The sequence below is a fragment of the Tyto alba genome, unplaced genomic scaffold (assembly GCF_018691265.1).
Source record: "Tyto alba isolate M040663 unplaced genomic scaffold, T.alba_DEE_v4.0 Super-Scaffold_21, whole genome shotgun sequence".
NCBI classification, from domain to species: Eukaryota; Metazoa; Chordata; class Aves; order Strigiformes; family Tytonidae; genus Tyto; species Tyto alba.
This window is the reverse complement of record NW_024881295.1, coordinates 12879664-12896419: the sequence shown is the minus strand read 5'-3', so window position 1 is coordinate 12896419 and position 16756 is coordinate 12879664. Positions and strand designations below refer to the sequence as shown.

At 45.5% G+C, this 16756-nt stretch overlaps 1 protein-coding gene across 4 annotated transcripts in view; it reads left to right on the top strand.

Annotated features, from left to right (window-relative positions):
• Positions 1–14891: 14891 nt before the first annotated feature.
• The window catches only part of AEBP2 (AE binding protein 2), a 52802-nt gene continuing 50937 nt past the window's right edge, over positions 14892–16756 (top strand). For 2 of the 4 annotated variants that reach the window (XM_042795474.1, XM_042795473.1), the window contains exon 1: positions 14892–15653. In XM_042795474.1, coding sequence (XP_042651408.1) covers positions 15001–15653 — 653 coding nt within the window. In that variant the 5' untranslated portion in view covers positions 14892–15000. The remainder of the gene's footprint in view (positions 15654–16756) is intronic. The other 2 variants (XM_032986385.2, XM_042795472.1) reach the window with 1 other exon arrangement.

Below are 16756 nucleotides of genomic sequence, written 5' to 3'. Positions count from 1 at the left end.
AACAAATTGCCTATACCTGGCATTAATAATATATCTGAATCAACTTCATTTAACTTTTTTAAGGATGCACATGAAGATGATAAAGCAACATCTGGCCTTCATTTCTCCTAAAGAACATTATATATACTTGCTGTTATATCCTTGGAGCTGTTTAGTTTGTCCATATGGGATCACTGAAGAAGCTGCTACAAAATAAAATGGAATATGCTGGTGGCTGAAAGCAAATGTCTGGCCCAAAATGAAGGCTAAAAGCAGCTGCTTTCTGAACTTGACACGCACAACTTGTTACCCAGCTGTTCCAGATGTGTCAGTATTCAAATGTTACTTGTGGAATGAAGTTTCTGGTATTTTTTGTGATGTTTCTCCATTCTGTCCTATGCCAAAGGAAATGGTTTTTTAAGGTCTGTCTAAATATTGTCTAGCCGCTGTTGTGAAACTGCAAGCGACTCTTAATTGTAGCTATGGGTAAGTAACATCACCGCAGTGGTTGCTAATTGGCTCATGTGGCAGTCTTGCTATGGATGTATTTAAGAACACTTACTTAGGCTGGGTTAGGTTCTGTTTGGAATAAAAATAAAAACTGTAAGCAAATGGTGTTGTTTCCAGTGGACTGCTGTAGAGTATACCAGGACAAAAACAGATGTGATCTCATTAACTTCTTTATTGCTGAAACCAAACCTAAAATAAGGAATTAATTTTTTCCCAAATTCTATCCAGATCCCTGTTCTATGGAACAGGAATACTTCAAAGAATATCAAACTAAAAATGGAAACACCCTCTTCCTCTTTTGAAGGTGAAATGAATACTGTCAAAAAAAGACCTCGCAGGCGCAAGTTTAACTTTATACATAGAAGCAGCAATATTTACTTACGGCCTAGAGATTTGGTCAATGGAATCTCAGAAAAATACATGATCCTCATCTGTTTTCATCTGGTAGTTTTCCTGAATCACAGTGAAATGACTGGCACTGTCCAGGACTCTCTTCTGCAACTTCAAATCCACTCCAGCCCAATGTGTAAAATATTCTGAATTCCTTGTATGGAGAAAAAATGCCTTGTCCATACAGCAGCTGGTTTTCCCTACATAAGCAGCTGAATCCAGTTCACTGGTTTCTTGCTTGAAAATGCTAAAAAATGCAGGTGCTTAGCATCTTCAAAGATCAGGATCAAAATGTATAGTGTGAGGTACCCAACATTCCCAAGTAATTTGCATGTGAATCTCCCTTATTTTCAGCAATAATTCTATTTAGAAGAAAAAAAAAATGTTTTCAAAGTACTAGTGGCATTGCTAGAAATCAAATAATTAGTTGGTACAAACAAATATGTAAGAATTTATTTGAGAAAATTGTCATTAATTGGCAAAAGTACCTTTCAAAGCAATTAAAAAAAAAAAGCTGCAAAATTCAGCAACTCTCAACTCACAAAAATCACCTCTTCACAATATGAGTTTCTGTTGAGTCTTGACACTGATTACATATGTAGTTGACTGCTCTGTATTGTGCAACTTTCTTCTTGGTAAAATCCCATGTCAGCAAGAACATGGAGGCTGTTTCAGATGTTTTAGCTTTAAAGATGAGTGATTTTTATTTTTTGTATATATTTACATGCTCATTCACCGGTCTTGGAAACAATCTTTAGTGGCTATTGCATTTATTCTTTTCATACACTGAAATGGTCATACCTAGACATAGAGAGAAGAGACAGCTGAACTTTCTGATTATTGTTTTCCAATGTTTGTGACTGCTGGTAGTCTGTGTTTGATTTCTGGCTGCCTGGAGACTGTCTCAGAGTTTATAGGTGCCAAGGGCTGGTACCACACAGAAGCTAATTTGCATATGAGTGAGGACTAGCTGGAGGTGTTACTTCGTGAGCTAGGAGATTGCCTGGAAACCTGGGAAGGTTTGATCTGAAGTACCTTTGAATAACAATAACATTTCTGGCTGTTTTTTTAGCCTGTACCAACATACCTATAATATTTTGTAACTACTGTTTCTAGTATACTGTACCTACAAATAATACTTTTTTTTTTTTTTTTTTTTAATAAAGACAAAGTGCCTGGATAATTTGTGAGATCCTGATTACCATTTACAAGGTAGCAGTCACTAATTAAAGAACCAGCCTCTCAACCATTTAGGAGATTGTGATAGCGAAGAGGAATCAGTTAATACTCAAATGAATTGCAACATTGGGAAAAATCATACTTGCTTATATTATCTGATTCTTTGGAATATGGGAGGGGATAACTGCTCTGAAATCAGAGCATTTTATTTTAAAACTCCTATTTCGTGATCTTAAAGCTCTTCCAGTCCATGTGATCAGCTAAATATAACCTAGCTAAGCTCCTCTTCATTTCTATTATCCAGAATTTAGGACAAGGAAGAACAGAGGTCATGGCATTTTGATCATTTTTGCCTCATTAAAATCTTGTGGACCCCAAGGAGCACAGTTAGGTCATGTTTGTAAAAGGTAGGAGTCTGAAGCCTTGCTTTGAGCCATGCCTGTTTCAGAGAAGTGCTCTGCACGAATTACCATACATCTTTCCCTGTCTGTCTGGTTCCAGGCTAGAGCACTTCGGTTATTTCACCTTTGAACAGAATCCCTAACTTTTACATTTGCAGGCAATTAATCATAGGCAGTCTGTGAAATCTATCTCTTTATACTCAACGGCTCTAAACTATTAGGAGGATGACAATACAGGAGTGAATCCCAGTTAAATCCTAAGCACTCCAGACTTTCTGGGCAATTCCCAAACCCTCCGATGCTGTAACTGCATCTTTGTCTGAATGCAGCAAACTGGATTTCTATTCAGTTGATATGATGGTCTCCAACAACAACTGTTGAGGAGCTGTTGATCTTAAGGATGCCCAGCAAGCTGGATTTGTGTTTTGAAAAGTGCTGCTAGCAATCAGAAGTACTGCGACAGGAGGCTTTCCCTCCCACCGCCCTAGCTTTTCCCTGCAGCTGTCAGTAGGCACAGACTCACTAGATTGTGCTTTAAAACCAATGTTATTACCTGTTGGCCCTGATGCAACAGCAATCTCAGCTTCCTTCCAGTATCTGCACTGGGAAGATAAGTTGTGTTAATGGGGGGAGCAGAAGATGAAGGGCACGTACATTATCAGTCCAAGTTCAAGTACTCAGCCAGGAGGACCCCGAAAGAACAAAGTTAGCCCTGCTGCAGCTGCTGCTGCCGTTTTCCCACTCCAGCTTTCCTCCTTTTTCCTTTCTGCCTGTGCTTTTGTCCTCATGGCATGGTTGCCATTGTATAGTACTTTTAAGGGATGAAAGCAAATGATTGCTGATGGGTGACATGATAGTGCTTTAAATGGGAATGCAGATTGGTTCCAATACCAAGCAATATAGTAACGGGAACAAAGCAAGTGCCGGCAGCACAATAGGCTTAGAATGATCACCATAACCATAAGTGAATGACAAAAGAAACTGTGATATACAAATACCAATATGTGTTTTAAAAAAAGACCCTGATGTTAAAATGTCCGGAATTGTCAACGGTCCTGTGATCTGGGAAGCTGTGTAACTTGCAAGCTGTCCAGGTGTGGCACAGACTGCAGCTGACCTGCCATTTTAGTTAATATTTAGTATCCCATTCTCTTCTGACTTTCTGGGAATCTGGGTGCTGAGCACGCGCAGGAAATCAGGGATTACAAACTTGTCTGAACTTTTCACTGCCAGACATTAACATGCGGATGCAGCAGCCTGTATGCAAATGATGTTATCTGAGCTGTTTTATGCATGTGTTTCCAGGATAAGAAAGGAGATTATTTTATTGTGTGAACTAATTACCTGAGAAGAAAAAATTAGAGCCTTTTTAATGTTAATGCCAGGCTGTATTTTTATTAACCTTCATACTCAATGATCCAGTGTTGTATGTTTGTTGTATATTTCCAGATATTACGGACTTGATCCTTTAAACTAAATGAAAGAAGTTCTTGATGTGACTTTGCATAAACAGGTTGCTTTGCAAAGTTGCAGAGACATCCCAGAGCCTTCCTTTGCCCATAAAATGGGGTTGCTTCACGGACTATAAAGACAAAGTGACTTTTAAGTTTCATGGTATTGCTGCTTAATCATGCACAGCAATAACTAAAGACATAAAGTGGGCAATTGTATTAAACTGGAACTACAGGACAAATTACTGCAAAAATGAGGAAAATATGTTCTTGGCCTAATCTGGAGTTGCATACAACCAGGGCAACAGAGTTCATCTTCACAGAGCAGACCTGAGCCCAGATGGGAACAGCCCTTTTGGCTTCAGGTAGACAGCTTGTATGCTTAAAAGTTACATATACTCATACTGCAAATGTTATGATACGAGACAGAATTTGTGTCAGAGTCTGATCTCTTGGCTACAACATCTCAGCCAAAATTCAGCATGTTGCTTATTAATACTGTAACTAGATAGGAGAGGAGGGGAGTAACTCTCAAATATTTCACGCTTTAATATAATTTTATGTAGCATTTCTTTTGTCGTACTTTCTTAAGCATGATATAAACTGGGTTGTTGAGGTTTGCATATATATTTTACTATAGAGCATAAGCTGATGATAATATGTTGCATGTAACAGAAATTAATATAAATGCAATATGCCAAAGGAAGTTACCACAGTACAGTGCAGGTGGTAGACTGAAAAAATACATTCCTAAAAAATCTGGTCCCAAAATCTGACTGTATTAGTATGAAAAAGACCTCCAAAATGCATGGTAGTATAACAAAACTGAAAGACAAGTGTTTCACAGTCATTGGTCCAGCACTTAATTTATGTGAAAATAATCGGGGGGGGGGGGGGGGGGGGGGGGGAGGGGCAATGAGGGAGAACTTTTTTTCTGTAGAGTCCCATTTTATACTGTCTGCTTTGCTGCCTCTTTACATTGAACTTGTGGTTGTGAAACTGGGAAGTAAACGTGGCTGAGGAACATTTGTGTAAGATCAGGTCCTCAGGGTAGCAGGGAGCACCAAAACCACGGCCTGAAATGGTGCCAAAGGATTTTCCTCGGAAGAAACAAGGCAGAAGTAGGTCATTGCTCTCTACAGAGCTGACACCTTAACACTTTTCAGTGCCTGAGTTACACTTCTATAATACATGCCTCTTTGTTGTACCTCTCATGCACTAGCACAAGCTAAAAAAAAATTGTTTTCTCAACTTTGAGTCCCCAGATTTATGTGAATACATGTAGACAGAAATAGTTGTAAGATGCACCACATTTAAATTTGGATCTTTTTCACCTTGCTCTAAAGTGTTATAATAAAAATGTTTCCTATATTTTGCAGGCTTTAAATAGCTGAATCCACTTTTCACCAACATGAAACAAATACTTAGCATTGCCAAACTCAGCTAGAAATTCAACCATCAAGATGATGGTTCTGATAAATCATCTAGTTAAATGTAATTTAAAGCCAATATGTTGCCATTTGTCTTAACAGTAGGCCTCTATAGCAACAGCTTGCTAAGAATGTAGAGTGCCAAATTTTCTTACTGTATTTTAAGTAGTATAATAGGTGGGTATGGGGCACTGACCTGCCTACAAAAAGTACTAGACAGTATTTGTTTCTTTCATAATAGTTTAAATGTGTCATCAGGCAACAAATCATTAAGCACATAATAAATTTTCATTCTCACTGAACAAAGTAATTTTTAGAAGACCAAATAGAATCAAAAGCATTATGTGGTTAAAAATGAGGCCCATCTCTATTGAGAACACTCCATGTATATGTATAACAACAGCTTTCACTGGAAGGCTTCAAAGACAGACAACTACACCTCAGAGCAATCCTGGGAAAGAAACTCTATTATGCACATCCTAACCATGGTTAAATTGCTGCATAACAAAATGATAAAATGTTTTTCCTGCTCCTATACAGACAGTTGCTTTGGAGAACCTGTGAGCAACTGAGCTGGGAATAGACTTCAGGAGAGGGGAATCGCTGCTTTGGCTATTAGAAGACTTGCGGCGCATCTGTAGAGCATGTCATTGGGGCATTAAGCTAATTTAGGATTTAGGTGTCCCAATTCTGCAATGTATTTCAGGCTTCCTGAGAGAGGAACCCTCTGAACTATTTAAATTCTGAATTATGGAAGGGTCACAGTGCAATTTAGACTCTCCTGTGTGATACGTGCTGAGTCCTAGCAGCCATCCTCCCCAGGCCAACAATACCAGGATTTGTTACGAGTTCCTCAAACCTCCTTAGTTCCCCAGCTCGCAGGCCCAGTTTGACATTGTGGCCCCACTGAGGTCAATTGGAATTTTGCAATCAATACCAGAGAGGCCGAAGTTTCAGACAAGGCTTGTAGAATTCATCTGAGAGCACACGTCTCTGATCATACAGTTTGCAAAAATGCTGGCTGTTGCGAGAATGCATGTGAAGGACTCAATCTCAGTTTCCGTTCCATTAGTGATAACCAGGAGAATGTGCTGGTATTTGTATAGACTTTTTACAGATTACTGCTGCCTTCTTCATGGCATTTTTGTTGCCAGAGAGGGGCAAAAAGGGAGTACAGGGAGGCTAGGTGCTACCCCTGTTAATACAGATAGATGAACAGAAGGTGTGTGGGGTATTGAAGGGAGAAGAGGAGGGAGGGAAAGTTCCATTTTTTTGCCAGATTGCAACTATGTTCCAGCTTCAGAGGGCAAGAGTGGGGAAGTTTGCGGAGTAAAACTGGGTTTCTCTGACAAGCAGGCCTGCCCCTGGCTCTGCTGTCAGTATGCAGGCAGGCAGCGCGGTTCCTTTGGCACAGAATTGCTGCAGTGAGCTGGTGAAGATCTTTTCAGTCCCTGGGCTTCCCAGTGCTGTCATGACAACAGCCACTTTCTCCATCCTGCTGAAACCCCTTTTCACACTCAGTGAATGCCATGCACAGAAAAGTAGGTTGTTCTCATCAATCTCCCTCTCTCTCTCAGATTTGATTGATTGAGAATAGGGAGGGACTCTGTACTTCTACGGACTTGGCTTATTTTCCATGAACATGACAGATCCTTGCTCTTACAGGAAAGGTTTGAAGAGTTATGAATTGGAAACATTGCTTTAATAGCTCAGAAGACAAATACACTGTATGTAATAAATATTTGTTGTTAGTGGCAAGTGACAATGAAGTCATCTTGCTCGTTTTGTAATTGTTAGATTAGTTCCGATTACTTTGATTATGACTTCTGCTGTTTGTTGAATAGCATAATAATGGAAAGGATAGTTTTTGGATGCAAATCTGAACTTTTGTGCAATTCAGATGTTTGCTTGTGCTCAAGCCTACCAAATAATCAATTCTATTTTAATGCACTAATTCTAGCTGTTCCATAAACATTCCATGACCTGAATTTTCTTATAACAAGCAGAGCAGTGGGGAGAGAAGTGAGATCACCCAGCTGTTAAAGTTTAGGGAAATCTGGGCTTTGACACCTTCTCCATGACAGTATCTTGCCCATGGCTTGACCAAACTCTTTGATAAATGTCTCTCTTAAAAATAACCTCACTCCCTTAACTCTCTAGCATGCCAAGATCTGGCAATCTCACAAGATTTAGCAGAAATTTGTCATACACACTATGATGGGAATTCTGAATGCAGTCATTATTCTTTGAGGCTGCATCTAAACACACCTGCAGGGACTCACTGCTTGCTCCCAGTCAAGCAGCTCAGCTCAGCTTCTGCAGCTCCTGACCAGGGCTCCCTTCCCATCTTTAGAAATCATGGTGCAAGGCATGACCTGTGTGAACGTGGTTTTCGTCCCCACGTGAAGCTGGGGCAAAGCCAGGGCATATGGATATATCTGGGATCTCGGAAGAATATTTACAGATTTTGCAGATTTGAAAAAGCCCACGTCTTTGTGTAATGTGAGAGTAATACCTCAACTTTACAGAATCACAGAATAGTTGAGTTTGGAAGGCACCTCTGGAGTTCATCGAGTCCAACTCCCCTACTCAAAGCAGCATCAGCTAGAACAGACTGCTCAGGACCATGTCCAGGTGTGGTTTTAATATCTTCAGGAATGGCAATGCCACAACCTCTCTGGGCAACTTCTTTCATCGCTTGCCAGCTCCTCTCACTGCGATCAAGGTTTTTCTTATGTTTAAGCAGAATTTTCTGTGTTTGTGGCCATTGCCTTTTGCCCTTCACCAGATACCACTGAGAAGAGTCTGGCTGCATTTTCTTTACTTCCGCCCTCAGATACTTATATGCCTTGACATGATCCCCCTGAGCCTCCACTTCTCTGGGCTGAACAGTCCCAGCTCTCAGCCTCTCTTCATCCAACATGCTCCACTCCCTTAATTATCTTCAGGGCCCCTGGCTGGGCCCACCACAGCACATTCCGGGAAGCTGAGAACTGTGGTTGGAAGGACATGTGTTCACAAGAGCTTAATCTTGGAAAGACAAGCAATTCTTTCAAGAAAAACAAGAGGGGGGGGGGGAAAGGCACAAAAATTATAACTAGATTTCTGCAAGGGAATTTTCATTTAAATTTTATGAAATATTATTTTTTTTTAAATTAAGACTGTTCTATTAAAAACCCATAGTCTAGTTATGACCACAAATTGAAGAAGGGGAGTTTTAAAGTAATCCTAGAAGAATGTGGAAAAGCTGCTGCAAACTTGTACGTCTTCCAAGCAGCGATTTGTATTTAATTAGCATTCAATTCATTATGCATTTCTGTTTGGTTGTAATGGTTACACACCGGTTTTGCAACATGCAAGATCTTGATCACTTTTATGGTTCTGAAAAGAATCTCCATGTGTGCAAAGGAAGACTCTGCTCTTTATTTCACAGCTACATTTTTAGAAAAAAACTGCCTAACGTGCTTGTGCAGAATCGCCCCCTCCATCCAGGTGACCTCCCCTTGGTTTTATTGTAATGCTCTGTAGGACCTGACTTGCAGAAAATAAATGGACATACTGGTGGCAACCCTGCATTTGTGGTCCAGCACACACCTTCATTTAAAGCTGGAATCCAGCTCTGTTTTGCATAAGAATGTAGAAAACACACATTCCCCAAATTAACAGCATGTAAAGACTCTTTAATCTGGAAGCAAATATGTTAATTATCTCTGGTTAAAACTAATCTAAATTGCACCCTTCAGGAATGTTGATGCTTCTGAGACTTAAGAATTCTGGCTGCCTTTTGTTGAAAAAGAGCAAACTGTGCCAAGTAAAAAATGTACACAGGGAGGTATAGCATACTTTGGGAGGAAAATGTCTCTGATAATTTATATATTTTTTTGAATTATAATATAAAAATATTGACAATATTAATGACAGAGAAAAGACTCTATATTTGCTTGTACCGTGCTGCATATATTATTGTTTTACCTGTTCATATGATGTATTGCATTAGCCGTTTACATTTTCCAATGTGGCATTTGGAAAACTCTCTGAATAGTTTCAAAGAAAAGCACAACACATTTTTAGCACATACTTATGCAAGTCCCTGGCACTCACCAAAATTTAGAGACACGGGGTGACAGGATTAATATTCAGATAGATACACCATGGCAGAAGTATTGCACGTAGCTTTTGCTTTTGAGGCAAATTCCTAGTTCGTTCTCTGTGGTATCTATAGTAACTAATAGCTTGTCATAGCTAAATAGTATCTATTTGAAATTCCATGCTTATGTTTCAGGTTTTGCAACAAGCTGTAAAGCACATAAACAAACTGTATTATGAGGCCTTCTAATGCCTTGAACTCACTCACAGCTCTGTATCTTTCACTTACAAGAAATCCTCATGCTTTCTTGTTTTGCTTTTTGCATTTTCCTTCAGCATCATTGGACAGCAAATTTAACATCAATTAGTGTGAATTTTAGAGATGAGGTTTTATGCACTTGTAAAATATCTGATTCCTTTCAATTACATCAGAGCACCTACGGAACATGGGCTTTTTCTAACTGTTTGTCTTTATGGATGCCTTAATGCAAAGATGCCCTCATCTCCACTGGCTTTTCAAGTTGTTACGATGATACAAATGCAAATATAATGACTGTTAGGATGCGCTTTTGGATGAGCTCCAGAATGATAGGATGGGGGTTTCCATTCCTGAACTAACACCTGGTTCTTTGCGTCACCTTAATAACTCCTTCAGTTTTCTGTTCCTTTTTTTCTCATCCCCAGAGTGGGCACAGTTACATTTAACTGAGCTGTCTGGAGGTTTCTGAAGTATCATGACCTAGCAGCAACAGAATGCCATTTTTTTTTTTTCCCCTCCTAGTTACCACTAAAAGCAGTTCCTTGGTCTAGCTCATGGCGTGAATTTCAGAGACAGCTGTGCTGGCACAGCAGAAGGGAGAGTGTGTCACTGTGAGAGCTGTAACAAAGCATGGGCAGGGAAGAGGGGGAAGAAGGACTCGGGGAAGTAGCTAGAATTCATATTGTGGCAAAGTGTTTTGCAAAGCCAGCGGCCAGCCGCAGCGAGGGCTCACCGCCCGGCGGGGGGAACACCCATTCCCAGCAGCCTTCCTTCGGCTGACCCAGCCTAAGCAAGGCTCGAAGTTTCCTATAGTCATGGATTCTAAGCAAGCAGTACGGGGAAAGATTAAAGGCAGCGTTAAAAAAGAAAACAGCGTGGAAGCCAAGTTTAAAGGGAGAATCAGCCGGGTGCTGCAGGAGAGGGTGGGGTCAGCATTGCAGCGTGAGGCAGTTTCGGTCCGGCCTGCAGGGAAGGGTGAGAACTGAGCGCTGGATGCTTACTTGCAGCAAAGGGAGACTGCAGCCTCTTCCTCCAGACCTTGAATTTGGATGGGGAAGGGTGGGGCAGAAAGATGGGAAGGGCGCAGCTTCCAGAGGCTGCTGAGCAGGCAGAATATTGCGAGCAAGGTGAGTCATGAGGTTCGGGCAGCAGGAATTTCCTGCAGAGCTTGAGACACGCGTGTGGAGGCAGGGGCAGGAGGAGGCAGCTCAGTGACCAAATGTTTTGTTTTACAGCATCTCCCCGGGTATCCTAACAAATCCAAGACGGCGTGTCCCTTTTCCTGTACCTTAGGCCTATGGTGTTTTTCTGCTCTCTTTATAGGCCTTTCTTACTGTTTTGAAGCGTTTTGCTTGCATGCTACACATCATAGTATTATGATGCTGATCAACATTAGGAAAAAAACCTCAGAAAACCTGCCTTACATGTACAAAATCTTCTGATGATCTCACCTGCCCTTCAAAAAACCCCACAAAACAACAAAATTGTTGTGACTCAAGACAAGAAGAAACTACTTTGGAGTGTACTTATTATTGATTCTGCTGTCAGTGTGAATGCCCTGCACCCTGGCGTTCCTGAGGTAAGAGTATAAAATCTTAATTTCTTCTCCCTGCTCTGTGGTGCCTGCAGTGTTGTTTGTTCTTGCACTAGTGGAGAATGATTTTGCTTGGTCTCTTTGCCTGTGAACAAGCTTCTCCTAGTTTACTGACATTATTTTTGCAATTTTGTACTTCGTTGAGAATGTCTTCCAAGTACCACAGATTAGTGTGCCTCAACATAAATAGCTCAGCTTTAAACCATCGACCCTGTTGTGACATGAGCGCACCAAGCTGTACTGAGAGTACCAGAAGCCCTTTGTGTGAACGACAGAGGAACATCCACACTCAAAGCCTAAGTGGATGTGTAAGTTCTTATCTCCAAAGGATTTCCTAACAGCTTGTCTCCTGCTTTGAGCTTTTATCAGACCATTCAAATGCAATTTCAACGCCTTTGCAAGTTCTAGACTCACCTGTTCTCAGACGGATCACTTCTTTCAAGAGGTTTGAAAAGTCAAAAACCTTGGAGAAAAATGAGATTTACCTTTGGTAAACTGGATATTTTTGTACAGAGAAAGCTCGGTAAGAGGAGACTCAAGTAATCAATGCTGCTTGCACTTGATTAGGCTTTTATTATAGTGCTCAAGGACCAAGCCTGGGATGCAGAATTTTGTGGTTTTGAAAAACTGGGAGCAGGACACCAAGAGATTATCAGGGAGTGTCTCACTCATCATTTCTTTGATGAGTGCCTGCAGCAGTAGTGACCCCTTTGGTACTGATCTATTGCTTAAATGCTAAGTGATTTCCATTAGGCAGGTTCACACCGTCTTTCCTATTCATGTGTCCTGAGGTTTCCTTCCCTGACCTTCTTTGAATACACAAATTACCTAATGAGCTGGCGTCTCTACCGCTCTACTTTGGAAAGTGGAAAGTGGGAGGTCTGACTCACCCTGCTTGCTCTCGGTACACAAACACAAGGAGCCTTGCCTGCACACACGACCTCAAGAAACCCAGAGAGACTTGGGGAAAAAAAAAAAAAAAAAAGCAGTACATTGATGGGCTTGTGAACACACAGCAGAGTGGATTTGGACAATTTACATTAGGGCACAGGGAGTTCTTTGAGATAACTCCCCCCCCCCTTTTTTCACTTATTCTTAGGTTGTGAAAGGTGTCTTTTAACTAAGGCCTTTATACGTTTTTGGTTTCTCATGACTTGATACCTCTCTGATTCCGTCCCTCACTACAGCAGAGAACTCCAGAAGGGAATCAGTGGGTGGAAGAGGTACAGGAAGTACTTCAGCTACTGCCGTCTTCTGACTGAATCAAAGCGTGTCATTTGTTTTAGAAACTTCACGCTTCGTGTTTGATAAGACTAGTGACAGCAACACCCAGGGGGGAGCTCCACACCTTCCTAAGCAAAGAGTGAAGCACAGAGCTCCTCCTTACAGGGAGGGAGGAGGGAAGGCAGAAGAGGATGTAGAAGCTCAGGGTTTTGTGGAGTTAGCAGACCTGTATTACACAGATGAAACAGCACTACAGCTGTCCTTGTACTTTTTTTTTTTTTTAATGCATTCTTACCATTTCCGCTTTCTAGCTGAGGCTGGTTTCTAGAAACCTAGGAAACTATCATCACGTTTTTGCTGTTGTTGGTTTCCAAAGTTTGCTTATGCTCCTCTGCAGGTTAACGATGTCATTGGTTTGTTTTCAAAGATTAATCCAACATCATGCCCCTTTGCTCCAGCATCGTGTTGCTGTTTCAGCACTGTGGCATTCTGTTTTGATGCTGCTACACCACGGGTTGCTGGTGTTGCTGCTAACAACTGCATTTGTTGATGGGCTGGGATCCACCTCCAGCCATGCTAACGCAGGTTTTAGGAGCACCCTTTCCAGATTTTAATCCTACGCAGTTAACTTCTGGAATCTAGGATCTCTCTGGATATGCCAGATATGCCTGCTGTGACTTGAATTGGTGATGTTCTTCCTTTTGCGCAGAAGGCACAATGTTTTTCTGGACTGATTTGTGGTTCTGTGTGTTGTAGTTTGTTTTTAAACTAAACTACCACCTCTTCACATTTTTTTTTTAACGTGGCAAGTTTTGTAAGCTTGTAACTTTGTGATGAGTTGGGTAAAGACTGACAGATTCGTATACATTTAAAATGAATGTGGAATAGCACTTTATGTGTTCAAATACACTCTTCATCCCTCCAATAATTTGTGAAACTACCTGATTTCATCTCTGTGTTCATTCTACCCACCTTCCTGTTCTACTGCAGATCCCCACCCTATAAACTTTTGCTAATCATTTCCACACGACGATATATCAAATGCTTTCTCGATGTCCAATGTAAACAAGACTCTTGTCAAAAAGTCTGCCACGTTAGTCTGACATGATCTACCGTTAGCAAACTTTATCCCATTTTACAGTAATATTAGTTTTCAAAATTTGTTCTGAAGTCTTGTACGTGATTGACAGTCATTCTGTTCAGCAGTCTTTCACCTTTACCCTTCTACATGTACACAGCTGGTTTCTTTCAGATGACACAACTCCCAGCTCCACAAATTTACTAACTCCATGCTTCCAGAACTGAATTTAGGTTCATGAGAGGAAAAAAAAACAAAAACAAAAACAATTTTCCCAGTTTTAGTACGTTGAACACTTCGGGTTTACTTTCATTTAAATGCAGCAATCTGTATTTTGCATTCCCCTTTCGTCATACCGCTTTTGACCGGTAGCCAACACGCCTCTTTACTGCAAATGGAGGTTTAAGACCGCATCTAGCTCCTTGTCTTTGCTCGCTCTCTCTCCTCACCGCATAGCCTGACTGCTTTTTCATTCATTTTTGTCAGAATGGCTGACAACCTTCTTCTGTCTGCTTTGCGCCTCAGCTGAGCTTGTCTCTTGACAATTCTCACCGGCTACTGTCACATCGCGACCTGCACCCTGTAGCTCTCTCTGCTGAGGAGCCTCGTTTCTCCATTTCTCGTAAGCTCCCTATGCCGTTTCCCCCCTATTTCAGTTCCGACGTGTCCAGTCAGCTCCCGAGTCCCCACAGCCTCTTCCCACCGCCCCGTCACGGGTACAAATGTCACGAAGTTTTCCTCAGCCGTGACTCCCGCTCTTTGCCCCCGCCAGCCGAAGGCTCCGCAGCCTCCCACCGAACCGGCCGGGAGCCCGCCGAGGCCGAGACGCGCGGGCCGCTGGCGCCGCCGCGGTTTCTCCCCGAGGAGGAGGAGGAGCCCCCTGGCCGGCAGTGCCCCGTTCCCCGCCCCCGGCTCGTCCTGCGGGGCTCCCCTCGGCACACGGGCCGTTCCACCGCTCTTCCCGCCGGGGCGCGGTGAGTAACGACGGCGCGGTTCCAGCGGGGGCGTCCGCAGCCGGCCGGGACCCGCCCCTCCCGGCCCCGCCCCGCCCCGCCCCGCCGTTAACGCCCCTCCCTCCCGCGGCACCGCGCGCCGGGGGCTGCCGCTCCGCCCTTCCCACGTTTTTGTCCCCGGGCGCGTTCCGTAGCGCGTGCGGCGGCGGCCCGGGCCCCTCCTCTCTGCGGCTCGCGCCGCCGCGCGATTGTGCGGGTGAGAGGAGCGAAAAGGGGGGAGCGGAGAGCGCGGGGCGGGCGGGCGGGCGGGGGGGGGGAGGGAGGGAGGCGGAGGCGCGGCCGCGCGCACCGGCCACGCGCACGCCCCCGCCGTTGCCGCCGCCGACTGCCGCCGCCGTGCGCGCGCGCGCGCGCGCGCCCTGCCCCGCTCGCCACTCCGCTCCGCTCGCAGCGACTCGCAGGCGCCATGGCGGCCGCTCGCAGCGACATGGCGGAGCCGGAGGGGCTGCTTCCCGGCGAGGCGGCGGCCGCCGCGGCCGAGGAGGAGGAGGCGGCGGCGGCCGGGGTGGGATCCTCGTCGTCGCCTTCGTCCGCGGCGGCGGAGACGGAGCCGCTGCTGCTGCTGAACGGCGAGGCGGAGAGCATGTCGGAGCCGAGCCCGGAGAGCGCCAGCCAGGCCGGGGACGGGGAGGACGAGGACGAGGAGGAGGAGGAGGAGGAAGAGGAGGAGGAGGAGGAAGAGGAGGAGGAGGAGGAGGGCGGCGAGGAGGAGGAGAGCAGCCTGGTGGGGAGCAGCAGCACGAGCAGCGGCTGCTGCAGCGACGAGACCCGCTCGCTGAGCCCCGGCGGCAGCAGCGAGGCCGACGCCAAGGAGGAGCCCAAGGGCCCCCGGGGCAGCCAGGAGGACGGGCTGGGCCGCGGCAGCGGAGGCGGTGGCGGCGGGGGGAGCAGCTCCAGCAGCGTGTCCAGCGGTGGCGACGAGGGCTACGGCACCGGCGGCGGCGGCGGCGGCGGCAGCAGCGGCAGCAGCAGCTGCAGCGCCACGTCGGGGGGCCGGCGGGGCAGCCTGGAGATGTCCTCGGACGGGGAGCCCCTCAGCCGCATGGACTCGGAGGACAGGTCAGTTGCGCGCCCCGTCCCCACCCCGCCGGCGGCCCCCGCCTCTGCTCTTCCCCGGCCTCTCCCGGGGGGAGCGGGGTGTCCCTCCCTCGGGTCCCGGGGCCGCCGGGCGCCATGTCCGGTCGCTTACCGGCCTCGCAGCGCCGGGGGATGGGGGGGGGGGGGGAGGCTTGCCAGCCGCCCCACCGCAGCAGCGAAGGGGCGCCTTTTCCGCGGGCGCCGACCGCCCCTCACCGCCCGCCGGGCCGCGGGGGCTGTCAGGGCGGCGGCGGGGGGGGGCAGCAGCCACAGGTTTCTCCGTCTAACTTGTGCCGGGCGGGGCGGGGGGCGGCCTGTGGCGGGCCCGCCGCCGCGGCTTCGGCTCCTCCGGGCCCTCTCCGAAAGCCTGCCCGCTGATTTCGGGAGGAGGGAGCGCTATTCCCCCCCCCTCCTCGCACACACACCCCCCGGGCGGCAGGCAGTGTGGGGGCTGCTGGAGCTGCAGCCATCACCGTTAGGCGGGTTATGGGGAGCCCCGGAGTGGCCCCCGCTGCGATCTGAGCGCGGGGTGCCGCATGTTCAGGTGGAGATACTTGGTTGCCGCTTTCCTCCGAAGCTGCTCATTTTTTTTCAGATGGTGCTTTTGGGGTTCGTTAGGGTCCTGTCTTGCGCTAACGCACAGGTGGGTTGTACCAAAGCTTCAGGATGGGAAATCGTCCGTGGATGTGGTTTTACCTGTGCCCGCACCAGAGTGGCTGCTCTAGAGGCAGAAAGCAGAGTGGTAACCTCTTAAAGCATAAGGGACCAAAAAACGAACAACACCCCCCTCCACACCCCCCACACCCCCCAAAAAAACCCAACCCTAATTTGCTAAAATGAAAAGGAGACCAGCCTTTCCGTATTAGGTGTGCACAAGTAATAAGCACGCACAGTATTACACGAGGCTTAAAGTCGTTTTTGGATGAGTTCTGTAATAGTCAATTTAAAGATTGTTTCCTGAGGGTTTTTTTTGTATCATAAAGGCATGTATCGTATTTTACCAAGACTTTAGCTTGATTCTCGTGGAAAGGCAAAACCCACTTCTCACCCGTGGCTGAACTCTACCTTTCGGGTCTGGTTTAGCC